The following is a 27,818-nucleotide window of genomic DNA, read 5'->3' on the forward strand; positions in this document are numbered from 1 at the left end:
ATTTTACCTCAAAATATTCACAAGGCTATAACCTTGCGTACTTATCAAATTTTGCCTCAAAATGTTCACAAGGCTATAACCTTGCGTAGTTATCAAATTTTGCCTCAAAATGTTCACAAGGCTATAACCTTGTGTACTAATCAAATTTTGCCTCAAAATGTCACCTTGCTTACTTATAAAATTTTGCCTGAAAATGTTCACAAGGCTATAACCTTGCATACTTATCAAATTTTGCCTGAAAATGTTCACAAGGCTATAACCTTGCGTACTTATCAAATTTTGCCTCAAAATGTTCACAAGGCTATAACCTTGCGTACTTATCAAATTTTGCCTCAAAATGTTCACAAGGCTATAACCTTGTGTACTAATCAAATTTTGCCTGAAAATGTTCACAAGGCTATAACCTTGCGTACTTATCAAATTTTGCCTGAAAATGTTCACAAGGTGTACTAATCAAATTTTGCCTGAAAATGTTCACAAGGCTATAACCTTGTGTACTTATCAAATGTTGCCTGAAAATGTTCACAAGGCTATAACCTTGTGTACTTATCAAATTTTGCCTGAAAATGTTCACAAGGCTATAACCTTGTGTACTTATCAAATTTTGCCTCAAAATGTTCACAAGGCGTACTAATCAAATTTTGCCTCAAAATATTCACAAGGCTATAACCTTGCATACTTGTCAAATCTGGCCTCAAAGTGTTCACAAGGCTATAACCTTGTGTACTTATCAAACTTTGCATGAAAATGTTCACAAGGCTATAAAACCTTGTGTACTTATAAAATATTGCCTCAAAGTGTACTAATCAAACTTTGCATGAAAATATTCACAAGGCTATAACCTTGTGTACTTATCAAATTTTGCCTCAAAGTGTTCACAAGGCTATAACCTTGTGTACTTATCACAATTGGCTGTAGCCGCCACTTCAAATATGGAGTCATTCTCAGAAAATACAAACAAACAATCTGATTTTGGTTTGAAATACTTATATTAATACATTTCTGCAAAGAGATAGTTCATAAAAAAGTATATAAAACATATAATTTCCTCAATGATAGAATAATTTATAGTTTTTTTGGAAGAGAACGTAGTAAACATACCAGGTATTGCTTTCTGATGGGCCGTAACCCACGTATGAACGTCACACAATTTATGCACTTACAGGACAACAACTACCTATTTTCAGCCTCATCTGATAAATAAAATCTCAGAAAATAGTTAAACGACTAGAAAAAAAAGAAAACAAATATTTACAAAATTATAATATCGAAATATACACAAAAAGGTGTATATACATAGAAGACAAATCAGCCTACTAAGTTCACAAAAAGTTGTGGTATATAAAAGATATATGTTTTAGAAAACCTAAAAGAGCATTTTGTTTAAATGCTGCTTTTTTAAGAAATCTATTTGCAAAAATCATGTCAATTCTCAAAATATATTGTCCACAACAACATTGTGGATAAATGTTTACATCGTCACTCCTGTCCAAGCTTGTTTAACAACGCAAAGAGAACGCATTCCATTGGTTGACTGAGCGTGTGCGTATTCTGCGTGGAGGAATTCAACCAATAGAATGCGTTCTCCTTGCGTCGTTATTATTTTCGTTATCGCTGCAGTGTGACTCAGCCTTTAGTTCCACTTAATATAGTTCTTGATCAGTCATCCAAATACTCAGTCCAGACAAAACTAGTTAATAAGTTTCTAAAGCAAATTAATGTATATTTATTTTAAATATTAAGATTTTATACTTAAATCTTTTAAAAAATTTGTTGGACGGATTCAACAGTTTGGAAGGCACATCTTTAAAGGCCACTTTATGAGAAAGACATCAGGTTCCTGTTTGTGTTACACAATCGACCACCACATACCAGACTGATCCGGTTCTATCCAGTTCAAACCTGTTCCTTCCAGTTCAAACTTGTACATTGTTCATCATTTCATTCAGATCATTCTCATCTTCGTTACCGTCATTCTGAGCTTGCCGCTCCCGCTCTTCGGCTTCCATCTGAGTCAGAAGCCGTTTGTACTGAGGCCGGGCTAGCGTTTTTCGTGCTCGTTCTGTTTTTGGATGATGATACCCAAAAACCTGCAAGCACACAAATAAAACACAAAAATTAAGTTTGTGGAGTCCATTGAATAGTTTAATAGGGTTGCACATTGTTGGTTTTCGGCTTGATCCTTCATACTTATTATTGTTAGTCTAAACAATATCAACTTGCCCCGCCCCTCCCCTCCGTTTTTTTTAAATATTATTTCTTTAACAATGGAGAGACGTGATTACCGTTGTCGCTTCTGCTCCCCGCCCGCATGGACACCATGAAGCATGGACTGGCTTACGGTGTAAAATAAAAAAATGGCATCGGTGATGTCGATGTCAAAAAAATATCGATCAAGTTTTTTGATCTACGACGGACGTTACCTTCAAATACAACAATGCCATTATAAGAAATCCCTTGCACGTCTTGTGATAGTTATAATTGTAATATTCGAACTACAAGACCAAATAACCACTCAAAGTTCTTGCGACATTTTTATTGTGATAACTTATACTCTTTCAGTCTGACGATTCAGTTCGCACACCCAATGCAATCACTCGACACCCTTCACTAGCTACAATTGTGAAAGTAACCTCTCGTATTTCTTGCAAAAGTTCAGCTTGTGAAACTTACCTCTTCACTGCAACGATGCCATCTAATAAACCACTCGCACGCTTTGCGATAGTTTCGATTGTCCTCGTGAAAGATTCCGATATTAAGAAAGAGACGAGAGCTGAGGACGCTGTTCTCACCGTAGGCTTGGAGACACATATCGAGAGATTCCATACATACCTGAAGAAATCCAACGAGGGAAATTTGTTCGGTTATTTTGGAATAATTACGACAGTATTATACAATGATGTTTTCTATCCTTACCAAAATGAATTTAAGTTCTTACAACCAAAATAAAAAAAAAAAACAATGTGTCTTATTTTTACACGCTGAAAATCAAGCATGGTTTGCACTATTTTCACCTTACCCACAAAATGGATTAAACAAAACTTTTCCCAGGTTCATTTCAAGTATATGGTTATCACACAAAACATGAACACTGTTTGAGACTATTTTGTCAGCTCTACTATTCTTACCTTTTATCTTTACATCTTCCCCAGCCGTGTCTTCCCCAGCCGTGACACTTGTCACCTTAACCCTGAAGAGCCCCATGTGACACCGGTGTCACATTTAAATAAAAAACATTAAAAAATTGAAAAATTAAAAAACCCTCATCAAAACACCCACCAAAGCCCAAAGTGAACTCTGTGTCACATAATAGCCCCCTTTTTTGACGGATATATAAGTTTTTGACCAGGTCATGACCTCTTGAAGGTTGACGAAGAAGCCATACCTACTTGCACGATATACTTGACATTTTGACGTTTTTTTTCTCCAGAAATTATGTTACAATGCAATAATTAGTACATATAATAATGATCAGTATATAGGAGAGATTATGTAGAAAAAAGATTACGGGAAAATAACTTTTATTTCTATAGATATGGGTGATTTGCTAATTATGTACACCGGTGTCACATTGGGCTACATTGGGCATGAAATACATGCCTAAAATAGCGTCTGTTTGACAAATCAGTAACCAACCGTGCAATGAGTTTTGCGATTGGGTGCATTCTAACTTGTACGTTCTCAAGTGTAACGCAAGACTTATTCCAAAATAGGCGATTTTGGACCTATAAATGTCAAACAGACCATATCACACCTTGAGTATGACGATATTGCGCTTTTCTAACTCTGCGTATTGCGCTAATGTACTTTTGCGTAAATCGCGTTTGTGTGATACCTTATAATTGTTATCTTCAAGTACGCGCTTATCCTCCAATCAGATTTGCAGAATGGAATGGTGATAAAGACCGTATTGAATATGACGTCACCGTACATATATCTGACCTACAACATGACGTCTGTGCGCGTGTGCGCGCAAATGGCGTAGAAACAAAACCAGGAATGTTGCATGCTGCGTGCTTCATTGATGTGCGTGTTTGGACGCGCATATGGTTTGCCGTACAAAATGGCGACTTTCGAATAGCGGAGAAGCGGTTATAGCGGAGATACGGTCTATGCACGCGCCCATATCATCACCTGCGTATTGTGTGTTCTATGTCACAAACCAAGTGTGCTTGAAGATAAATGCGTTATAACACACGCGCTCTCATGGAAATATGAACAAAATCTAGCGCGTCTGCGTCCCATATCCAACGATGCCAAAGGTCGAGTTCGATATGGGACGCAATTGCGCTATATTTTTTCGTATTTCCGCGAGCGTGCGTGTGATAACATATGAGTGACATTGATTGTAAACTGTTTGTAAATAGTAACCTTGTAACATACAGCTAAGGTTTTTCAAAATGTGTATGCTCAATCACCCAATGTGACATATGTGTCACATTCCGTAACTATGGTCAAATTGACACCCTAACTACTTGATTTGTACCTTCAAATAATTTGTTTTCACTGGCAGTTTTTCTTGGGTTCCCTAGGGTTAAGCAAGACACTTAACCATTGCTTCGTCCTTCGGTTGGGACGTAAAGCCATTGGTCCCATGTGTTGTGTAACGCATGTTTAAGAACCCAGTGCACTTATCGAAAAGAGAAGGGGTTTGCCCCGGTGTTCCTGGCTGTGGCTGCTGTATGCGCCCTAGCACCTTGTAAACCCTTATGAGGTGCTAACTTATTGGGTCTCAAAATTCATCACTGCAACAACCTATCTTTCTGAAAGTTTGTATATACTCAGCGCCTTGAGTACCTTGTTTGGTAGATACGTGCGCTATTAAGACTTTGTTATTATATTGTTTTATTACAAGAAAAGAAACAAACTGACTAACCTCCAGTTGTTCTTCATCTCCCCGTGGTAGCAGTATTCCTTTGGTCATAATCGCATCAGCCAAAAAACCGTCGTTCCCCAACTGGTAGAGGAAGAAAAGTAAGAAGAAAAAAACCAAGAGAATTAAAAGCAGTGGACATTATTGGTAATTGTCAAAGGCTAGCCTTCACAGTTGGTGTATCTCAACATAAGCATAAAATAACAAACCTGTGAAAATTTGAGCTCAATCGGTCATTGAACTTGCGAGATAATAATGAAAGAAAAAAACACCCTAATGTCACACGAAGTTGTGTGCGTTTAGATGGTTGATTTCGAGACCTCAAGTTCTAAATCTGGGGTCTCGAAATCAAATGCGTGGAAAATTACTTCTTTCTCGAAAACTATGGCACTTCAGAGGGAGCCGTTTCTCACAATGTTTTATACCATCAACCTCTCACCATTACTCGTCACCAAGAAAATTTGAATGCTAACAATTATTTTGAGTAGTTACCAATAGTTACCACTGCCATTAAAGTGAGCAAATTCTACAAACTGGTATCCACAACTACTTTAGAATCAGGGGCCCATTTCTTAGAGCTGATAAGCACAAAAATTTGCCTAGCATGAAATTTCTGCCTTGATAAAAACAGGATTACAAACCAAATTTCCAAGTGATTTTCAGGATAAGCAAACAACAGCTGAATACCTGTAACAAGCAATATGCAACAAATGCAAATGTGGTTGGTAATCCTGTTTTTATCTAGGAAGAAATTTCTTGCTAAGCAAATTTGTGTGCTTAGCAGCTGTATGAAATCGGGCCCTGGTTTGCTTAATGGTTTCTTTACTTGCTTTCTTTCACCTCTAAGTAGACCAAGATTTTAAACCTTTTTCAAGACTAATGCTCAGAGAGTTAATTTTCTATAAACGCTGTGACTTGTTTTCACTTTTTTCATATGAATGTTATATAATGGTTTAATGTTTGATTGTGTGAAATGTTGACAATAATCCATTATCCCCCGGAAAAAAAGAAAAAAGAAAAAAAAAAACAGATTTCAAACCCCGGCCCAGGTTGAATACCTCTTACTTCCATTGAGTGATTAAGTATACCACAGACACAAATGATACACATCTCTTACATGTCTTAATGCAGTTATTGTTCAAATCAAACAAGATAAAATGCATGTTGTCAGGAATCAAGAAGCTTGTTCTCATTTTTAATCCGGTCTTGTAAAATAAATTCGTTTTTTTTTTAACATTTTGAGTTTTAAGTCTTGTGGATTTTTTGCCGAAGTTGCGTATAGAAAAGGGCCTGGGGTGGATTTCACAAAGAGTTAAGACTAGTCTTATCTCGAGTTAGGCCTGGGGTTGATTTCACACAGAGTTAGGACTAGTCCTAACTTAGGACTAGGACTAGACTAGTCCTAAAAACGTACAGCTAGTCCTAAGTTAGGACTAGTAACTGGTCCTAACTCGAGATAAGACTAGTCCTAACTCTTTGTGAAATCCACCCCTACTCAACCGAACTTAGGACTAGCCTTAAGTTTACAATATCTCCTAGGACTAGTCCTAAGTTAGGACTAGTCTTAAGTTTCAATATCTCCTAGGACTGGTCCTAAGTTAGGACTAGTCCTAACTCATTGTGAAATCGGCCCCAGAGAAGTAATAATAAAGGTTGTTATCAAACAGTTGGGTTCACCTCTTTGAAGATTTGGATGGCTCGTTCAATGCAAGCTTTCCCTTCGTCAATGGCTTCCTGACCAGAGAGGTTATTATCCGCACCTGTCTCCATCCACGCCTCCAGATTGAATGCTAGCTGAGTCAAACTCCTCCCAAGTTTGAACTAGACAAGAAATCGGAGAAAAACAAGACGCTATTGACGCTACTGAACATTATTGATAATTACTCAAAATAATTGTTAGCATAATAAGTTACCTGGTAATGAGCGACGGAAAGCTGTTGATAGTATAACAAAATGTGAGAATCGGCTCCCTCTGAAGTAACGTAGTTTTTTGAGAAATAAAGAAGTAATTTCTCACGAAAATATTTTAAATAAGTTCGAGGCCTCAGTTGAGGTCTCAAACTTAAGCATCTGAAAGCACATGTGCAACAAGGGTGTTTTTTCTTCCATTATCCGGAATAACTTGCTTATTTTTCACATGTTACTGGCAAAAATTTCATGCCATATACATTGCTTGTGACTGGTATTTAGCTGTGGTTGGCTCAGTGGTTTCTGTCCCTGCCGTTCATGGCGCTGAAATTGGGCAGTCAGGTTGGCTCAGTGGTTTCTGTCCCTGCCGTTCATGGCGCTGAAATTGGGCAGTCAGGTTGGCTCAGTGGTTTCTGTCCCTGCCGTTCATGGCGCTGAAATTGGGCAGTCAGGTTGGCTCAGTGGTTTCTGTCCCTGCCGTTCATGGCGCTGAAAGCTCAGTGGTTTCTTCTCCTAGTTGCCTTTCATTTCTATGGACCCCGGTTCGATTCCCGGACTGGAGACTTGCATTGTGGATGGGGTTTTGCAGTCCCTACCTGACTGCACGGGTTTTCCCTAAAGGGGTTTTCCTCCAACTGAAAACAAACCTCTAAAACTGAAATTTCTTCAAAAGGTTGGTGTGATGTTTCCATTTCATTGGAGCTCTGGTATTTCTGATTAGCGGAGTGTGGGTTCGAGTCCCACTCATGGCACTTGTGTCCTTGAGCAAGACTAGGATTGGTACTGACATAAAAGAACCAGAACACTTATCATGGAAGAGTATGGGTAAACCCCGGTGTTGGTTCACACAGCATACAGCCGTGCTGCGAGTTACCACGCTCTAAGCTAATCATTCACATAAATCATCTCTGCCCTCACAGGTACCCATTTACCCCTGGGTGGAGAGAAGCAATGGTTAGGTGTCTTGCTCAAGGACACAAGTGTCACGACCGGGACTGAACCCACATACCGATGAACCTCCAAGCCATGACACGCCACATTGATTGATTCACGTACTTTGTTAGCTCTCCCAGGTAACGTCTCTCTTATCGCGATGGATTGACGGGCGAACTTAATGAGGTGACCCAGTTCGGTTATCTGCCACCTCTCGATCCACTGATATAATTTCAGTTTCTGTGAAGAAAAGAAAAAAAAAAACAGAGAGAGAAATTTTATTTTGGTTAAGCAGTCAAAAAACCCATAACCTGAGGGAGGACAAAGGCTAAGTTTGCACATGGTCCATGTGTTTTTTTTTGCATGGTACTCAAGACATGTTTTTCAGCATGGACATTAAAGAGATGCTGCAGTGAATTCAAATAAAACAGTCAATTTTGCTTTCATTTATTTCTGATATATGTATTGAACATCAATAAAATGTGTTTTGTTTGTTCCCGACATATCTGACTTGCGTTATTAGCGAATAAGTCATGCCCCCCCCCCCCTTTTGTGGATTGTTATCGCCCCCCTACCATCGACGTCACGTCGGGAATTCAAACATATCGTCGGCAAAAAGAATCTGGTCCCTAACTACACGTGCCGAGGTACCAGGCCACACAGTGCACACGTCTCTATATGCACACAGCCAGGGGGCCCGATGGCTCGGGTTACTGACGTCACGTTTATGCAAATGAAGGCTCCCTTTTAGGGGCGGGGTGGGTTCCCCTAATCTCTCAAAAACCATTTTTAAAATACTTGCGCATTTAATAAAAAATATAAAAAAATATTTCAGGTTTAAAAAGTCATGGTTAATCGTTTAAATGAATAAAAAAAACACTGCAGCCACCCTTTAAGCCCTAGGTCCTGTGTATTGGGATTGGCAGTGCACATAAAAGAACCAAGACGATTAACATGGAAGAGCAGGGGTTAACCCCGGTGTTTCTGGTTCACATAGCAAGCACCCTTGCTGACAGGTATCCCCGCGGCCAGCAAGCTAGGGTGATGAACTTCATATCGGCCACCAGAGGACGAATGGTCATTGTGCGACCTTGGCCAAAGTTAAAGCGAAAAATGTCAAGGTCAAAAGTATAAAAAAAAAAATGTTTGGGGTACAATTCAAATTCTCTACCTTAAATTAATTTCCTTGCGCTACTGAGAATTTCACACTAAATTGATACTTACATCATCATAAATGTCTGCAGCGAGAGAATACACCTCCACCATGCGCTCTGGGCGCTCGCCTAGTTCCGTTTCCATGCTGATACATGTTTTCAGGAATTTGAAGGAGTCTTCATGTGCGCCAGCATGGACCCTGAGGAATGGAAAGCATTCAAATTGAGGTCTTGTTTTTTGTCCATACAGAAAAAGAAAAAATTTGTCGTCAAGAAAGGGTTAAAGGGAATAAATAAGTCCTTAAGGGAGGAAAGACATTTTCATTTCCTGTCAGAGAAATTCACCTGGAAAGGTGAATGATACATGTAGTAGGAGGGTTGACAGTGTACTGTAGATGCCTTCACCGCATGATATTATCTATCATCAAAACCATGGTGGATGATAATGAATGGTCTGACAATAGGAGGGTTGACTGTGTACTGTGTAGATGCATTCACCGCATGATATTATCTATCATCAAAACCATGGTGGATGATAATGAATGGTCAGACAGTATGAGGGTTGACTGTGTACTGTTTAGATGCATTTACCGCATGATATTATCTATCATCAAAACCATGGTGGATGATAATGAATGGTCAGACAGTAGGAGGGTTGACTGTGTACTGTGTAGATGCATTCACGGCATGATATTACCTATCATCAAAACCATGGTGGATGATAATGAATGGTCAGACAGTAGGAGGGTTGACTGTGTACTGTGTAGATGCATTCACGGCATGATATTACCTATCATCAAAACCATGGTGGATGATAATGAATGGTCAGACAGTAGGAGGGTTGACTGTGTACTGTGTAGATGCATTCACGGCATGATATTATCTATCATCAAAACCATGGTGGATGATAATGAATGGTCAGACAGTAGGAGGGTTGACTGTGTACTGTGTAGATGCATTCACCGCATGATATTATCTATCATCAAAACCATGGTGGATGATAATGAATGGTCAGACAGTAGGAGGGTTGACTGTGTACTGTGTAGATGCATGTGAAGTCATGTTGTTTTGCGGTAACACCATGTGTATACATGTACTTGATTGGTACATTAGTCTTTTGATAACTCGCTTTGGGCGTGTCGTGGCCGAGCAGATAAGACCACTGAATTCAAGCTCTGGTGTTTCTGATCAGCAAAGTGTGGGTTTGAATCCCGGTCGTGACACTTGTGTCCTTGAGCAAGACACTTTACCATAAACTTCTCTCCACCCACAGGTAAATGGGTACATGTGAGGGCAGAGTTGGTTGTTGTGAGTGATTAGCTTAGGCGCTACATATTTGGCGGCACAGGCTGTATACTCAGGGAGCTGAGATGGTTTAAGGAATGATTTGAGGCCCAGTGACCAGGGGTAATAATGTTGAAGCGTCATGAGCGTCGCTGCGTGAAGGACCGCAGAGTAGATTTTCGGAATTCGGGCGATTTAATTAACAACAATACTCACATCACTCTTGTGATTTGCTCGTGTCTCCTAGAGACGACATCTTTGCTGACCGCTGGATTGTTCTTGAGGTTACGAAGACTTTCCTCATACCCGCTTAGCATCACCTTCTGCCAACCGCTGCCGAACCCCTGCCAGAATAAACAACCAAAAGGGCCCAATTTAATGAAGTCACTTAGCAGAAAAATCTGCTTAGCAAGTTTTTGCTAAGCAAGAAATGAGTGGGGTACCAGACACAGCAAAGATAAATGCCAGTATTTTGGATTGAAACCTCTTTTTTTTGCAAAGCAAAAGTTTTCTGTGCTTAGCAACTTTTTGTGCTACTAGGCACCTCATTAAGTAATATTTCAAAGGGTGTCTTCTACCATCATTATCTTCAAACGGTGTAAGTTTAATGTAAATCTGTGGACATCGTGTTTTTCTGTAATACAAATAGTACCCAAACCCTTTAAACTGTCGTACCTCGCGCCAGTACTTGAGGAGTGCATCGCTGAAAATCTCCACATACAGAAGATCAAACGCCTCCCAGTTGCAGAGAAATTGTTGCAGTCTTTCCTTGTCTCCTGTCTTGATAAGATGCATCGGTAGCTCCTTGGAGATGAAATATAAGATTGTTAATTATCCATTAACAAAAATTCATCAGTTTCAATCTGAATTAAAGCCCAGTGCATAATTCCTGCAAACGGAATGCCAAACGAATTTTGACGTCACAGCTTTTTTTCGCAGCAAATGCCTTGCAGAAGTTGGCACAGTAGGCTTGGATATCATCCATTTATAGCCTGGCTGGTAGAGCAGAAAGCACTACTGCTAACTGGAAATGTAAGGTTTGATCATCGTCATGGTGACACAAATATATAAAGAGGGAAGTATTTTACTCACTTCTACTTTTCTCTCCATTTTGTCTGAGTCAAAGAAATAGTCGGCTAGTTTATTGTGCCACCAGAGCTTATGAAGCATATCAGTGGCTCCATCGTCTTGAGGAAAGTACCTAGGTAATCAATCAATCACAAGATATTAATCAATTATTGACAGGTAACCAATCAATCAATCAATCATCGCCCTGATTAGGAAAGTACCTATCTAGGCAGTCAATCAGTCACAAGATTCAATTGTTGACAGGTGATCAATCAATCAATCAATCAATCAATCAATCAATCAATCACAGTAAATCTCATGTTATTTAGAGCTGATATTCAAAGATAACAAGAAGCATTTAAGAAACAGGTTGTACACATGAGGAAAATGGAAGATTCAGGAGGGTCTGTCACTAGAAAGAGACCAGGGCCCAATTTCAAAGAGCTGCTAAGCAGAAAATACTGCATGAAACAGATTTATGCTAAGCAAAAATAAGCAGAATACCAGTCACAGATTTTGCATGAAAGATGAGATTTAGACTGGTAACCCTACTCTGCTAAGCAAAATTATTTGACACTCAGCAAACTTCTGTGCTTTCCATGAAATTGGACCGTGGTGAATGGCTCTTTTTAACTCACTTTCTTCTTACTGCTTTGCTGAGAGCGCGGTGATAGAAATCAAGTCGTCCCTCCCCGCTATCTCCAAACGGTCTAAGAAACGGTTTAAGGGCTCGGAACACCATAGCCCACTTAGCAGCTGGGAGAGCTCCAATCTGTTTGGCTGCTTTCTCTCTTGAACCACCATCTGTGGGGGGGGGGGAATGTGTTTAAGGGTTTTGGTACCTTTGGTAGATCAAGATTTTAGACATGACATGAATCCCTACTCACTGTGAACAAAGATGTATGTAATATAATATACATGTAGAAGTTTCAGCTTCATAAGTCGACAAGTTTTTGAGAAAAAAAGGATAAATCACACCGAGTCCTCCCTTCAGACTCCTCAAACACAAATCACACCGAGTCCTCCCTTCAGACTCCTCAAACACAAATCACACCGAGTCCTCCCTTCAGACTCCTCAAACACAAATCACACCGAGTCCTCCCTTCAGACTCCTCAAGCACAAATCACACCGAGTCCTCCCTTCAGACTCCTCAAACACAAATCACACCGAGTCCTCCCTTCAGACTCCTCAAACACAAATCACACCGAGTCCTCCCTTCAGACTCCTCAAACACAAATCACACCGAGTCCTCCCTTCAGACTCCTCAAACACAAATCACACCGAGTCCTCCCTTCAGACTCCTCAAACACAAATCACACCGAGTCCTCCCTTCAGACTCCTCAAACACAAATCACACCGAGTCCTCCCTTCAGACTCCTCAAGCACAAATCACACCGAGTCCTCCATTCAGACTCCTCAAACACAAATCACACAGAGTCCTCCCTTCAGACTCCTCAAACACAAATCACACAGAGTCCTCCCTTCAGACTCCTCAAACAAAAATATTCTTGAGACATTGTTTTACTCACTCTACAGCACTAAAAAGAAATACAGCACCTCAGCAAGTAACATTTTAAGGGAAGCTTTCTCCCATCATTATCTTCAAACCATGTAAGTTTAATGTACATCTGTTGACATTATGTTTTGTGTTACAAAAAGTACCCAAATCCTTTAAAGAGCAGGCTGAAAGTGATTTTCAGTTCTGTTTACGATACAACTTTGAAAGCAACAGCAGAGAGATCACTGCAGGGGAGAAATTTTGTCTTTTTGTATCAACCAATAAACCACAAGGGAAATTGACTGGGATTTATAGATATTTTGTGGGAGGTGATGAACAAACTTAAAATTGACTAGAACAGGAATTGACTAGAACAGGACTAGAACATGTGACTTGCAGGTGCTCCCACAAACGAGCTAGTATGTTGCACTCTTATAATAATAATAATGATAATAATGACCAGTTTTATAGTGCTTTCACACCTGAAGGGCGTCTCAAAGCGCTTCACATTATTATCTCTGGTTGCCTCCACACAAAATCAGCCTGACTAACCTTTCTCTGAGCCACTCTCATCACTTGGGGGCATGAGGTTATCTTCATCACCAAGGATTTGAAGAAGCTCCGTTTCAAGGAGTCCAGTCTCGGATGTCTCAAGGAGACAGAGGGTTCCTATCAGCAAACTGCCACCATTCTCCTCCTCAAACCGATCAAAGACCTGCTCTAACAAACTGACAAAGAAAACAAGACAATCAGAGGTCAATTATAATAATAATTAATATTGGGAGGTTGTTCCACATTTAAGGAGCAATGTAACGTCTAATTGTGAGCAGATGAGAGTATTCTGATGGTTGAGTGTTCGGTTAGGCGTGTGAGAGTATTCTGATGGTTGAGTGTTCGGTTAGGCGTGTGAGAGTATTCTGATGGTTGAGTGTTCGGTTAGGCATGTGAGAGTATTCTGATGGTTGAGTGTTCGGTTAGGCGTGTGAGAGTATTCTGATGGTTGAGTGTTCGGTTAGGCGTGTGAGAGTATTCTGATGGTTGAGTGTTCGGTTAGGTGTGTGAGAGTATTCTGATGGTTGAGTGTTCGGTTAGGCGTGTGAGAGTATTCTGATGGTTGAGTGTTCGGTTAGGCGTGTGAGAGTATTCTGATGGTTGAGTGTTCGGTTAGGCATGTGAGAGTATTCTGATGGTTGAGTGTTCGGTTAGGCGTGTGAGAGTATTCTGAAGGTTGAGTGTTTGGTTAGGCGTGTGAGAGTATTCTGATGGTTGAGTGTTCGGTTAGGCATGTGAGAGTATTCTGATGGTTGAGTGTTCGGTTAGGCATGTGGTGTCAGAAGCTGATCACAAGCTTGCACGTGGCGGTTGGTAGAGAGCAAGGCAAGATGATAAGTAGCCCAATGCTATTCCTTAGAGACTTTTAAACACAGTAACTAAAACTTTGAAAGTAACTCAAATGATGTACAACTTACTCCAAGAGACCATCCGAGAGACTGTTGATCTTATCGTTGATCTTGCTGAAGAGGCCAAATATTCGGAGTTCCTCACACGCAATGGACAGCCAGAGAGGATTCTGGGAAGACTCCTTAGCGATGAGACAACTCATCTGTTCTTCGTCGAGACGTTTGTTGTATCTACCGAGAATCTCTGTAACTATTTCCTGTAAAGTTTAAAGGGAAGATATACGGTAAATAGCAATAAAAACTTTAAATTTTAAAAAGTACAGCATGTTAAATGGCAATAAAAACTTCTTTTTTTTTTAAGTACAGCAAGTTTTGAAAGTATAAATTATTTTAAAGAAAACAAAAACGTTTCGCTTCAAACTGTCAAAGTAATGTGATTATGTAAAAAGATATCATTTTTTATGTCCTTCAAAGTTGAATCTGAGAACTGTCAATAACGTTTCTTAGTTTGTGTATTTCAGTTGTGGATTATTTTTCCTGCTTGGACATCCCGCTCCAGATATTCGCCTATATCTCAAAAACAAACCAGCTTTTGAAATGAAATGTTCACATGTTAGTTTTATTGTATACATAGACAAGGCAGGTAATGAAACGCATTTAAGAACAAGAAAAATCTTGAACAAATAATGTCATTTTCTAAGTAGGTCATGGATTTACCTTAACAAAGGGGAAAGAATGAGGATGATTGATAAAGGCGTTGACTAAAGTTGGACTCAAACCAACGACCTCCAGATTAACGTGTCTGCGCTCTACCAACTGAGCTATCTACCCCTAAGTTTGCGGTCTCCCTATTTACCCAGTCAGTTTCCCTTGTGGTTTATATTGATATTCAATTCTCATCCCTTTTTGAAGTTGACACTTGCCTTTCGAGATGCAACGTCCAGAGGTGTCAGAAAGTACTCCTTGGGATGAAAGCCTCTTTCCCTCATGGCTCTGTGGGGCGGGGTCTCGTCAATCATAGAGAGTATGACACGGATCTGAGGTGCAAGCTTACGAGGTAGCCAACTCAAGATGGACGCAGACGTGTCGTCATCAAACTGTTCCCGAAAAGGAAAAGAGTTCAGGCACTGGACACTATTGGTAGTTACTAAAAATAATTATTATCACAAAACCTTTCTTGAGTATGAGTAATGGGGAGAGGTTGATAGTATAAAACATTGTAAGAAACGGCTCCCTCTGAAGTAATGTAGTTTTCGAGAAAGACGTAATTTTCCACGACTTTGATTTCGAGACCTCAGAATCAGAATGTGAGGTCTCGAAATCAAGCATCTGAAAGCACACAACCATGTGTGACAAGGGTTTTTTTCTTTATTAGTTATCTCGCATTTTTCAACGATCAATTGAGTTCAAATTTTCACAGGTTTGTTATGAGAAGACTGGTCTTTGACAATTACCAAAAGTGTCCAGTGTCTTTAATGAATATTTACCTGATTCAGAGCATCAATAACAATAATGACTGGTTTGGTTTTAGGGTTGGATAAGGTACTGTACGTCAATTGGCACGCTGCCTCGAGATTCTTCGGAATGGTCGATTCCTGCAAAGAAACAACTCGATTTTATGAATAATAATAGTAGTAAATCAATAAATCACATAGCAAATACCCTTCTGTACAGGTTTCAACAGGCAACTTTAAAAAAAAAAAAATTATGTCTGTCGCCAGACACACAGGGCCTGAGCCCAATTTCATAGAGCTGCTAAGCACAAAAATTTGCTTAGCATGAAAAGTTGGCCTTCATAAAAACAGGATTTCCAACCAAATTTCCATGTGATTTTCAGGATAAGCAAACAACAGCTGAATTCCAGTAACGGGCAATAAGCATCAAATGGACATTTTGTGGTAATCATGTTTTTATCAATGAAGAAATTTCATGCTAAGCAAATTTTTGTGCTTAGCAGCTCTATGAAATTGGGCCCTGAAGGCCACTTAAAGGTGTGGGCTACAACTATTTTTTTTTCAGAGGCCATTGCCACCTTCTCCTAGGGCTGAAACAGGGTTACCCCTTTCACAGTCCATACGGATGTAGGCTATGGGTATCATCAATCAGAAGCCTGGCCGGTAGAGCAGAAAGCACTACCTCCCCAATTTAGTGTAGCAAGTGTCACGACCGGGATTCGAACCCACACTCTGTTGATCAAACACCAGAGCTTGAATCCGGTGCTCTTAACCGCTCGGCATGACATGCCACAAATCATATATCACTTTAACAATTGCTTGTTAAAGTGATGGAGATCACTTACGAGGCATCGTTGGTTTCATTACCAGAAACATATAACAACAACAAAAATGGATTTTATTCTTTGGAAAATATCTAAAAGCGTCTTACATCGAAGGCTCCTATTTCCTTCAGGAGTCTCTTCAGACATTTCTCAAGATCCGTTGATCCTGGGATGGCTCCGACGAAATGAAAGAAAACATGCCATCCCTGATCGCCAGCGCTGCAGAAGAATGAAACATGGAGATAAGGAATTAACTAAACAGTAACTAAAAGACCTGGTGCTGATTTCAGAAAGAGTTAAAACTCGTCTTATCTCGAGTTAATTGAGTAACTAGGACGATATACCACCGGCACTTTTCCCATGCTTTAATAAACCTGATGAAACAAATCAATGAATAGTATTGTAGCTTGTGTTACTTCTCAGTCATTAGGGTGTAACTGAGCATGAAATAACTAAATAATAACTAAAAAAACTGGTGCCGATTTCACAAAGAGTTTTATCTTGAGTTAGGTTGAGTAACTTGGACGCTCTAAGGCTATGGGATGTAGCCCGACTCCAGGAGTTACCGGCACAAAAGAAGATGTGATCTTTCTTTTGCGTGCTGTGATCAAATGGAATATTAATAATAATAGTGGCTTCTTATATAGCGCTCACTCATTCAGATGCCATTCAAAGGGCAGGGATGTGATAGGGAAAAAAAAAACATGTTTAGTGTCCGAGTTTCTCAGAAAAAGAAAGGAGGGGCTGTTTATTTTTTATTTCAAGATGGCCGCCATTCTTTTTAAAATGTCAAAATCCATTGTTTTTTCTACTGCTCAAACACACAATACAATAAACTTCCATCACATAATAAGCTTCCATCACATCTTAAGGACTGTTCATGTATTGACATTTTTAAGCGTCATCTGAAGACATACCTTTTTAGGCAATAATATTTTAAATAATTGTTTTTGTAGAGTTGTTTCTACTTTTTCACTGGCTGGTCCAGATTTGGGTTTTTTCTTAAACTGCCTTGTAGCATTTTTTGTAATTGTATTTTTAAATTGTTTTCTTCGGAAACCCTCTGTATTGTAATGTTGTATTTTGGAAATTGCTTTTTACCTTTGTATCTAGCGCTTTGAGGCCTTTTTGGCAATTTGGCGCTTTATAAATATCTTTTTATTATTATTATTATTACATAAATGAAACATGTTGGACAAGACATTCAGACGAGACATTGGGATTGTTTTAGCTGAGATCGTTGAAAATATATCCCTTTAAAAAAAATATTTACAAAAAATCAAAATTGAAAAAAAAAAATAATAAAAAAAAGTTTGCATTAAAAAAAAGGAAAAAAGGAGGCGGCCTCTAAAAAGGAAGCGGGTGGAGACGCTAAACAAGTTTCTTTCTTTACTCGGCCTTATAGCTCAATTTCTTTTAGAATTAAAACAAAGGGAGAAATCACATCCCTGAAAGTGACACTCAGGAAAACTTACTGGAGGAGATAGAGCTTACCCAGGAATCTCCTTCAAGGCAGCCATTTTGTACGCTACGTCGGCAACCCGTGCCATGACTGCAGATTTTCCTGTTCCCGGTCCTCCGAGGATGACGAAGGGGTAGTCGATTCCGATATCCACCACGTAGTCTTTGATCATGTCAAGGGTCGTGTTACGCCCCAAGACCAGACCACCGCGATTCTTCATGAAAGACTGCGATAGAGTGCAGACAAAAAAGTTGCATTAATAGTCAGAGCATACTGATCCAGTAGAGCCACTACTACTCACACAAGCCATACTTACATGTACTTGGAAAAATGTGTACTGATTAAAGTGAGTATTGATTGGAGCAGTGTAACTAACAATTTCGACCTGCAAAAAGTTTTTTTTTCAAACCCTCTAACCATGATACTGTCTGCTTTGGTGTTCTACACACACCTGAGATGCATAGTTTGGACAAATGGTGTTTGGGTAGCATTTTGCCACAGACAGATAATCTTGCCTTGGCAGTTCTGCCCTGTATTGACTGTGGAACAGCTACTTGCATTATGTACATTGATTGCACTTCTGGAATGTCTCAGTCAGTTTTATGTACAATCTAATTTTCCTACATCATGGGGTCTTGGGGCAGTGAGGGGGTTGGGTAAGGTTGGGGGCTTCATGTGGGTCTGGGAGGGGAGGGGAGCGGTACCATTTAATATTCCTACCTCATGTGCCTCACTAGCCAGTTGGTAAGTTTGAGGGCTTCATGGGGTCTTGGGACAGTGAGGGGGTTGGGTAAGGTTGGGGGCTTCATGTGGGTCTGGGAGGGGAGGGGAGTGGTACCATTTAATATTCCTACCTCATGTGCCTCTCTAGCCAGTTGGTAAGTTTGAGGGCTTCATGGGGTCTTGGGACAGTGAGGGGGTTGGGTAAGGTTGGGGGCTTCATGTGGGTCTGGGAGGGGAGGGGAGCGGTACCATTTAATATTCCTACCTCATGTGCCTCTCTAGCCAGTTGGTAAGTTTAAGGGCTTCATGGGGTCTTGGGACAGTGAGGGGGTTTGGTAAGGTTGGGGCTTTGTGGGTCTGGGAGGGGAGTTCTACCTCATGTGCCTCTCTAGCCAGTTGGTAAGTTTGGGGGCTTCATGGGGTCTTGGGACAGTGAGGGGGTTGGGTAAGGTTGGGGGCTTCATGTGGGTCTGGGAGGGGAGGGGAGCGGTACCATTTAATATTCCTACCTCATGTGCCTCTCTAGCCAGTTGGTAAGTTTAAGGGCTTCATGGGGTCTTGGGACAGTGAGGGGGTTGGGTAAGGTTTGGGGCTTCGCGGGTCTGGGAGGGGAGTTCTACCTCATGTGCCTCTCTAGCTAGTTGGTAAGTTTGGGGGCTTCATGGGGTCTTGGGACAGTGAGGGGGTTGGGTAAGGTTGGGGGCTTCGTGGGTCTGGGAGGGGAGTTCTACCTCATGTGCCTCTCTAGCTAGTTGGTAAGTTTAAGGGCTTCATGGGGTCTTGGGACAGTGAGGGGGTTGGGTAAGGTTTGGGGCTTCGCGGGTCTGGGAGGGGAGTTCTACCTCATGTGCCTCTCTAGCTAGTTGGTAAGTTTGAGGGCTTCATGGGGTCTTGGGACAGTGAGGGGGTTGGGTAAGGTTTGGGGCTTCGCGGGTCTGGGAGGGGAGTTCTACCTCATGTGCCTCTCTAGCTAGTTGGTAAGTTTAAGGGCTTCATGGGGTCTTGGGACAGTGAGGGGGTTGGGTAAGGTTGGGGGCTTCGTGGGTCTGGGAGGGGAGTTCTACCTCATGTGCCTCTCTAGCTAGTTGGTAAGGATCCAGCTCTTTATCCTGCACAGGGTACTGAGCTGCTATTCTCTTCTTGAAGAACTCAAAAATCTATAAATGTCAACAGAAAATAATTGTCAGATTCCTTGTAAAACTTCCTTTCAAAACTTTAAGGCTCTCGTTGTTTTGTCATATTTATTTATAGTTTCTTCCTACTTAAAGACACTGGACACTACTGGTAACTGTCAAAAACCAGTCTTCTCACTTGGTGTATCTCAACATGCATAAAATAACAAGCCTGTGAAAGCTTGCACTCAATTGGTTTTCGAAGTTGCAAGATAATAATGAAAGAAAAAACACTCTGGCCACACGAAGTTTGTGCTTTCAGATGCTTGATTTCCAGACCTCAAATTATAAATCTGAGGTCTCAAAATCAAATTCGTGGAAAATTACTCCTTTCTCGAAAACTACTCCACTTCAGAGGGAGCCGTACTTGGCAGCACAGGCTGTGGAACTTACCGGTTTACAGAATGTCTGATCGAGACCCTTAAGGGAAATCTTTCCGTCGTCATCGATTCCATCGTATTCACAGTCATACCATAATACATGGTCTCCCTGTGGATCAAGTAGGAGAAAAACATTCTTAAATAAAACAAAAGCTTGAGGGGGCAAGGCTATTTTCATTTTGCAAAGGTCACTTCCATTGGAAAATCTTAATGGGAAACAGTTGAAGGGGCACCAAAGCCAAGACCAGCGGCAACGGAGGCCATGACCTCCTTCGCCTGCATGTAATTCCATGCTGAACAGAAATGAGCAGGATACCAGTCACAAATTGTACATATGACATGGTAGATTGGCTGGTAACCTTGTTCTGTTAAGCATAATTTTGTTGTGCTTAGCTACTTGTTGTGCTTATAAGCAGCTTCATGAAATTGGGCACAGGTTTTATAACAATAATAAAACATTTATACAGCACCAAATTTGTGTTTGTTAAATGCTCCAAGACGCTTCAAAAAATGCATTAAAAGGTATAGTAAAATGCTCTAAGATGACTTGCATTAAAAAGGTATTACACTGTACAATGTTAATGGCTTAATAAGAATGGCTTCTTATATAGCACTAACTATTACCCCTGGTCAATGGGCCTTAAATCATTCCTGAAAACCATCTCAGCTCCCTGGGGAGTTAAAGCCTTGTGCAAAATTAATATGCGCTACTCGGCTAAATCAATCACAAGAACCATCTCTGCCCTCAAAGGTACCCGTTTACCCCTGGGTGGAGAGAAGCAGTTATAGTGAAGTGTCTTGCTCAGGGACACAAGTGTCATGACCGGGATTCGAACCCACACTCTGCTGAACAGAATCACCAGAGCTTGAATTCAGTGCTCTTATCCGCTCTGCCACGACACCCAATGACAAAGTTAACAATTTGTTGGGGTTCCAACTTTCAAGCGAGGGGGTCAGCCAAAGAGGTTATTGGTGCACTCACCAGCCTGGATTTCAGCATCTTCTTGAGTATGGTCATTTTATGGAAGGCGATGGGGTTGGGGTCAATGAAGTCATCTCGGTACTCACTCGGTAGAGAAGACAAGAACTCAGACTTGCGGATCATGAAAAAAGCTGTGCATGGAATAAAATCATAGGGAAATTGACACGCCAGTGTAAAAATCACTATTTCAGGTCGACTGTTTTATCATCGTTTGGCTTTTAAGTTAGATAACAGCTGAATGAAAAGTCAAAATTATTTTATATTAATTATTTTACACACCAAACAGCACAATTAGCGCAAACGAGAAAAAATGTTCAATTTTAGATGTGGGAGGAAAACCCCAAAGGAGAAAACCCCCATGCAAACAGATAGGGACTAAAAACCTGATCCACTTGCATGGCTCTGGTCTGAGGTGGGATTTACGGCCATTGGACACTTCCGGTAAACAGTGTTGTCCAAAGGCCCACACTTCGTGTATCCCAACTTATATATAAAATGACAAACCTGTGAAAATTTAGGCTCAATCGGTCATCAACATCAGGAGAAAATAATGTGGAAATCCACCCTTGTTTCCGCACGTTTCGCCGAATCATGACATAAATAAATCCGTAATCCTCGCTATCGAAAACTGATAATTGTTTTAATGTTTTCTCAAAAAGTAAAGCATTTCATGGAATAATATTTCAAGAGAAGTATTTTACTATTACCTTCTGTACACCCTGTAAGTTATTTGTAAATCTGTGAACTTTTTTTCTTCTGTTCCGAAAGTGTATAATGGGTCCACAGAGATGATATGCAGGGAAAGAAACCACTGAGCCAATCTGATCGCCAGAAACACAAGGCCTAAAGGCCACTTCAAGGTGTGGACAACAATCAACTATTTTACCAGAGGTCGTTGCCACCTACTCCTAGGGCTGAAACAGGGTTACCCACTTTACAGTCCAAACCGTTGTAGACTTGGGTATCATCCATAAGAAGCCTTAATAAGAAGGTTTAATTTCTTGACTTACAGTTAGGGTTATCAATACGGTAAGCACCATGGAGGATTTCCATCTCCGTTACAGAGAGACCATGAACCCAGCGATACTCCTGAACGATGGTCTCGGGAACGTCGTCAAACGAGGGTATCCATCCACAACGCTCACTATCCAAATAAAATAAAACGTGTTAGAACTCAAATCGTGGTGATCACTTTAGTCCATGATGTGTTGTGGCCGAGTGATCTAGTCCACTGGACCCAAGCTCTGGTGTTGTCTGCAGCAGAGTATGGGTTTGAATACTAGTCATGACACTTGAGCAAGGCACTTGACCATAATTACTTCCAAAAATGTATACACCAGCTCTAATGACAGTGAATTTTGATTCAGCCCCAGGACTAGGTAGCAGCGAGCCTCTAGCAGCAGTTGGGTCGCTAACCCAAATCCGTAAAGTGGAGCCCTCACCTTAAAGTGGCCGTCAGGCTTTGTGAGTTTTTTTTTAAATTGCTAAGAATAATGTAACAGACTTGCCAACATTCGTATCCCAGATATAGGGACAAACCTTTTGTCGTGGAGGTAAACATACGGAAACTATATTCCCCTCAACTGTTTTGGGGGTCAAACAAATTTTGATTTGCCTGCAAAGTTTTTTGTCAGTTTTGGACGATCTTACCCCCGAATTTCTGCCCTTGGTCATACTTTTTTCATCAACTACCAGTTTAATGGGTTCGTGATTAGAGGATCGGTTGTATAAAAACCTTCTTTTGCAATAAATTTTTTGTGATTTAACGATTGGTCGGCAACGCACATTGGGAACAAATATGCAGCGAGAGAGATGTGTTTATGAGTACAAGGTTGTTATTTAGCATGAATATAACTGGAACAAGGTTGATATTAGACCCCACAGGCAGTGCAGCTTCCAACCCTGCATATTCGAGTGATATTTTTCCCCACAGCGGCATCGTGAATGCCATACAATGATTGGGCATGTGTTTGTTCGCGCGCGATCGCGGCCACATTAAATATAGAACAAATCAAGACTTGTCAAACCAATTTTAAAACAATCTTTCTATAGGATTTTACCACCGTACCCCTCATTTATTGCGACAAGAAAAAATTGTTTTAACTCTAAGATACAACTAGCCTCGTTCCCAGTAGTTCACCAGTATTTTTTTTTTTTTTTTAAATAAAATTGGGAAAGTTTGGAAATCGGGACATTCCTGAATTTAGGGTCTTCATAACTCAGAAATCGAGACTGTCCCGGGAAAATCAGGACAGTTGGCAGGTCTGGTGTTACAATGTCCCCATTCACATCACTGCGGAAATACTGACTACTCATCTCAAGATAAAGTTAATAGTGCTTTGTGAAACACTGACTACTCATCTCAAGATAAAGTTAATAGTGCTTTGTGAAATACTGACTACTCATCTCAAGATAAAGTTAATAGTGCTTTGTGAAATACTGACTACTCATCTCAAGATAAAGTTAATAGTGCTTTGTGAAATACTGACTACTCATCTCAAGATAAAGTTAATAGTGCTTTGTGAAATTTAGCCCTGGTGATATAGCCCTCCGCACGATTTCACAAAGTGCTAACGATACATCTTCTGCTTTCTCCAGAAGACGATCAGAGCATACTGATCGAAACGTCGAGTTGAAACCAATGGTTCTTTTCGTTTTTGCGTAACCGCAAACCTCTCCATATCGTATTTCCACCATGCAAAGTTTCAAATCCTACTTATCTTCAGACGAGTTGTCAGTATCACCAAAGTGATATGTACAGTTTTCAGTCTTGTAAAATCCTATTGTTTGTCCTTGTATATTGTGTTTGTATGGAAATAAATGTTGATTGATTTGATTTGAATGAGAATCTTGGTCTCACCTTGTAAGGTTAAGAAAGAATGGCATCACGTTGTCTTGGTAACATCTGTCAATCTCACCGAGACAAAGACGCAGCGTCTCTCCGGAATCAGTATTCTTTGGAATGCCCTATAACAAAATAAAAATTTCAATAATAATATATTATGTAAAAATTGCAACTTCTTAAATATGCATTTTTATTTTCAAGCCTCACACAAGCCATTTGCAAGTCAAATTTGGATAATGCCTAGTACAATGACTAGCTTTAATAAGGGTTTGGATACTTTTTGTAAAACACAAAACACAATGTCCACAGATTTACATTAAACTCAGGGGTTATCCTGTTTCCTTAACTGAGTGTTTATGAACCCTTTATTGTAAACATGATTTCTTTGGAGGTTTTGTTGAAATAAATAAATAAATAATAAAATAAAGATAATGATGGTAGAAAGCTTTCCTTAAAGGCAGTGGACACTATTGGTAATTACTCAAAATAATTATTAGCGTAAAACCTTTCTTGGTGACGGGTAATGGGGAGAGGTTGATGGTATAAAACATTGTGAGAAATGGCTCCCTCTGAAGTGCCATAGTTTTCGAGAAAGAAGTAATTTTCCACGAATTTGATTTCGAGACCTCAAGTTTAGAACTTGAGGTCTCGAAATCAACTATCTAAACGCACACAACTTTGTGTGACAATGGTATTTTTTCTTTCATTATTATCTCGCAAGTTCGATGACCGATTGAGCTCAAATTTTCACAGGTTTGTTATTCTATGCATATGTTGAGATACACCAACTGTGAAGGCTAGTCTTTGACAATTACCAATAGTGTCTACTGCCTTTGAAAAATATTACTTGCTGAGGTGCTGTAGTTTTTGAGAAATGAGTAAAACAATGTCGCAAATATAATTGGGTGTCATCAATCAGAAAGAAGCCTGGCTGGTAAAGCAGAAAGCACTACCTCACCAACTTTACATAGCAAGTGTCATGACCCGGACTCGAACCCACAAACTCTGCTGATTAAACACCAGAGCTTGAATCTGGTGCTCTTAACCGCTCGGCCCTGAAACGCCACGCTCTACATATAAATATCTCACCCATCTTAGATCACATTCTACAAGATGTAATCTTCTGGACTCGCACCACACTCGTAAATCTGGAAACACCTTCAGAAGCAAAATTAAGAAGGAAACAAACGAAATTGTTTAAGTACATTTTTTTAAATTTTATTTTCATTATTATCATTATTTTTTCCAGCCACATCCAACAGCGCAGGCGCCAAAAACAGGATGGATTAAACAATCTAATTACATATAGCTGTAAGCACAATAATTTTTAAAAAGCCATTGGACAATTTCAGTACAGAAAAAAAACAAAAAACACAGATTTCCAAATAACTTACACGGTTTACAGAAGGTAATGGTGAAAGACTTCTCTTGAAATATTATTCCATGAAATGCTTCACTTTTTGAGAAAGCATTAAACAATATCAATTCTCGATAGCGAGAATTAGAAAAAATTTTGAACACATGTCATGACACGAGGAATTGTGCGGAAACAAGGGTGGGTTTTCCCGTTATTTTCTCCCGACCCCGATAACCGACCCCGATAACCAATTAAGCCTAAATTTTCACAGGTTTGTAATTTTATAGAAGTTGTGATACACGAAGTGTGGGCCTTGGATAATACTGTTTACCGAAAGTGTCCAATGGCTTTTAAAACAGACAACCCATGACAGAGATTGAAACGGAGAAAAGGAAAGATTCGATTATTTTCAGGGAACTTTCTGCAGAATCAGGGATGGATTTTGGAAGCTCTTGGAGGGTTAACCCTTTACTTTTTCGGTGACAAGCCAGAAGGACCAGTTAGCTTTTCATTTTACTAGTCCGTCAGCTTTTTCACTGGTCTATATTTCAAACGAAATAGGGAAGCTTTTTAACACTGAACTAGCCAGCTGGACCAATTGGAGAGAATTCTGACTGGTCCTCAGGTGTTTCAACTAGCATTTGGCCAGAAGACCACACTCAAGGGAAAACACTGTCTTGCAATAGAGCTGTGGGTGCCGTGGGTTATTTCTGCATGCAACGGTTGAATATGTGAGTTGAGGTGGAGAGGGGAATGGGGACAACAAAGACAAATTTGAAGGGGGTAAAAAAGTGCTTATAGCTGCCACCGTCACCGATCCTACCTCCTTGACTAGGATTTCTCTTTCAGCGTGGAAGTCCTTGAACGTTGATGAAACGAAGACTCGGACTGTCTTCCAACCCGACCTCTGGACAACCAAATTCTTCTTGACCTTTGACCCCTTGCTAATGGTTCGATCCACTTTATCCCAGGTCTGAAGTACAGAGTATTTGTAGTCGTTTGAACTGCCAGGAACGGCTCCGATTGACTGGGACGAGCCACAGCCCATGGTTTTGGAGGACTTTAACGGCTACAGTAGTATAGTAAGCCTCAGTTTTTCCTTGAAAGAAAATCAATAAAAAGAAGTTGTTACAGCTAATATTAAATAAGGTTTTAATTTGGGAAAACTTTCTGTCTGCCACCACTTTGTCATTCTATTAGTATACTAAAATTAGCCCCATAAGTTGGTCCAATCCACTACCTTAATTGGTCCAATCCAGCCCATACGAAATGGATCGGACCAATTTATGGGGCTAACAAAAATGAGATATTCTTTTTGATAAAAATTAGTGAAAAAGTGGTGTCAGGATTTAGAAGTTTGTAACACACAGCTAAGCAAGCTCACCTTCTCAACTCTCTCATCTTTTAACACAAATCGGTCTTATATCGTCTCTCTTAGGAGGACTTAGAATTTGATGACCGATGTCGGCGATATTAACATAAGAAACTAGAGCTAAAGAGGTAGCAAAAAAAAACCCACAAACATAGAAGGATAACTTTCCGTATGGCGCCACCACTTTTTCACTCATTTTTACAAAAAGGGATATATCAATCAGGTAAATTAGATACTATATTATTTTATTTCGAATGAAAAAGTGGTGGCGGCATACGGAAACTTTTCCAAAATCCGTACAAAACAACCTTACTTACATCATGGATGTAGAAATAGATCAATGCAAGAAGGTGCAAGATGAATGAAAGACCTCCATGCAAGGGGTACCGGACACTTCGGCACCAGCAAACTCGGCCCCTCGCAAACTCGGCACCTCACAAACTCAGCACCTCACAAACTCGGCACCTTCCAAACTCGGCACCCACTCGGCACCAAGAATGTCGGCACCAAACAAACTCGGCACCGGCCTGTTTTGGTCCAACAAACTCGGCACCAAATAAACTCGGCACCGGCCTATTTTGGTCCAACAAACTCGGCACCAAACAAACTCGGCACCGGCTTATTTTGATCCACCAAACCAAACTCGGCACCTAACAAACTCGGCACAGATTGAGCGTTTTCAACCAGGTGCCGAGTTTGTAGTTGTGCATGTGCCGAGTTTGCAAGGTGCCGAGGTTGTGGGTGCCGAGTTTGAGAGGTGCCGAATTTGCTGGTGCCGAGTTTGCAAGGTGCCGAAGTGTCCGGTGTTCCATGCAAGCACATGTAAGAATAATATGCAAGTCATCGTTTCGGAGGGTCACAAAATGGCACTCAAAGCATAGAGAAAAAACACCAGGAACTTACTTGACGAAAAGATAGGACGCTAAGATCTTCAACAGCACAGTTGGATGAAACCTTTTGAAAGTCAACTTGGCCTACCCATTCCACGTCTTCGTTTCCAATAACAACTTTGCGTTTCTATGAAATCTCTCGTAATGAGAAATCCTGCAGCATCACTAAACTTGTGCTAGTCTTTCCAAGAGAAACCCTGCAATCCATGTACACTTACGCGTGTGTACAGCGCAAGCC

General features: G+C 40.4%; 1 protein-coding gene across 3 annotated transcripts; it reads right to left on the reverse strand.

Moving 5' to 3' along the window:
- Positions 1-612: 612 nt before the first annotated feature.
- LOC117301423 (telomerase protein component 1-like) lies at positions 613-27,726 on the reverse strand. 3 transcript variants are annotated; one of them, XM_033785404.1, is made up of 24 exons: positions 27,594-27,726; positions 26,142-26,417; positions 25,051-25,119; positions 23,977-24,083; positions 22,127-22,260; positions 21,117-21,247; positions 20,148-20,243; positions 19,647-19,739; positions 17,892-18,085; positions 16,505-16,616; positions 15,607-15,714; positions 15,043-15,216; positions 14,189-14,376; positions 13,272-13,447; positions 11,859-12,024; positions 11,245-11,353; positions 10,828-10,956; positions 10,369-10,496; positions 8,939-9,068; positions 7,838-7,954; positions 6,551-6,694; positions 4,877-4,957; positions 2,674-2,832; positions 613-2,090 (listed from the first exon to the last, which is right to left on the reverse strand). In XM_033785404.1, exons 2-24 carry the CDS (start codon positions 26,364-26,366, stop codon positions 1,917-1,919), a joined length of 3,144 nt encoding a protein of 1,047 aa, XP_033641295.1. In that variant the 5' UTR covers positions 26,367-26,417; positions 27,594-27,726; the 3' UTR covers positions 613-1,916. The 3 variants fall into 3 exon arrangements, with proteins under 3 accessions (XP_033641295.1, XP_033641297.1, XP_033641296.1); XM_033785406.1 differs by lacking the exon at positions 27,594-27,726 and adding an exon at positions 27,008-27,073; XM_033785405.1 differs by lacking the exon at positions 27,594-27,726 and adding an exon at positions 26,703-26,867.
- Positions 27,727-27,818: the final 92 nt, after the last annotated feature.

Source organism: Asterias rubens, chromosome 17 (genome assembly GCF_902459465.1).
Source record: "Asterias rubens chromosome 17, eAstRub1.3, whole genome shotgun sequence".
In the NCBI taxonomy this organism is placed as follows: domain Eukaryota; kingdom Metazoa; phylum Echinodermata; class Asteroidea; order Forcipulatida; family Asteriidae; genus Asterias; species Asterias rubens.

Excerpts from the sequence above, each read along its gene's own strand:
- LOC117301423 (XM_033785404.1), bottom strand. The coding sequence starts at position 26,366 with ATGGGCTGTGGCTCGTCCCAGTCAATCGGAGCCGTTCCTGGCAGTTCA. Across the intron at positions 25,120-26,141 it reads GAGAAATCCTAGTCAAGGAG|GTGTTTCCAGATTTACGAGT; the intron begins GTAGGATCGGTG and ends TTGCTTCTGAAG. Across the intron at positions 10,497-10,827 it reads TCCTCAAGTACTGGCGCGAG|GGGTTCGGCAGCGGTTGGCA; the intron begins GTACGACAGTTT and ends TTATTCTGGCAG.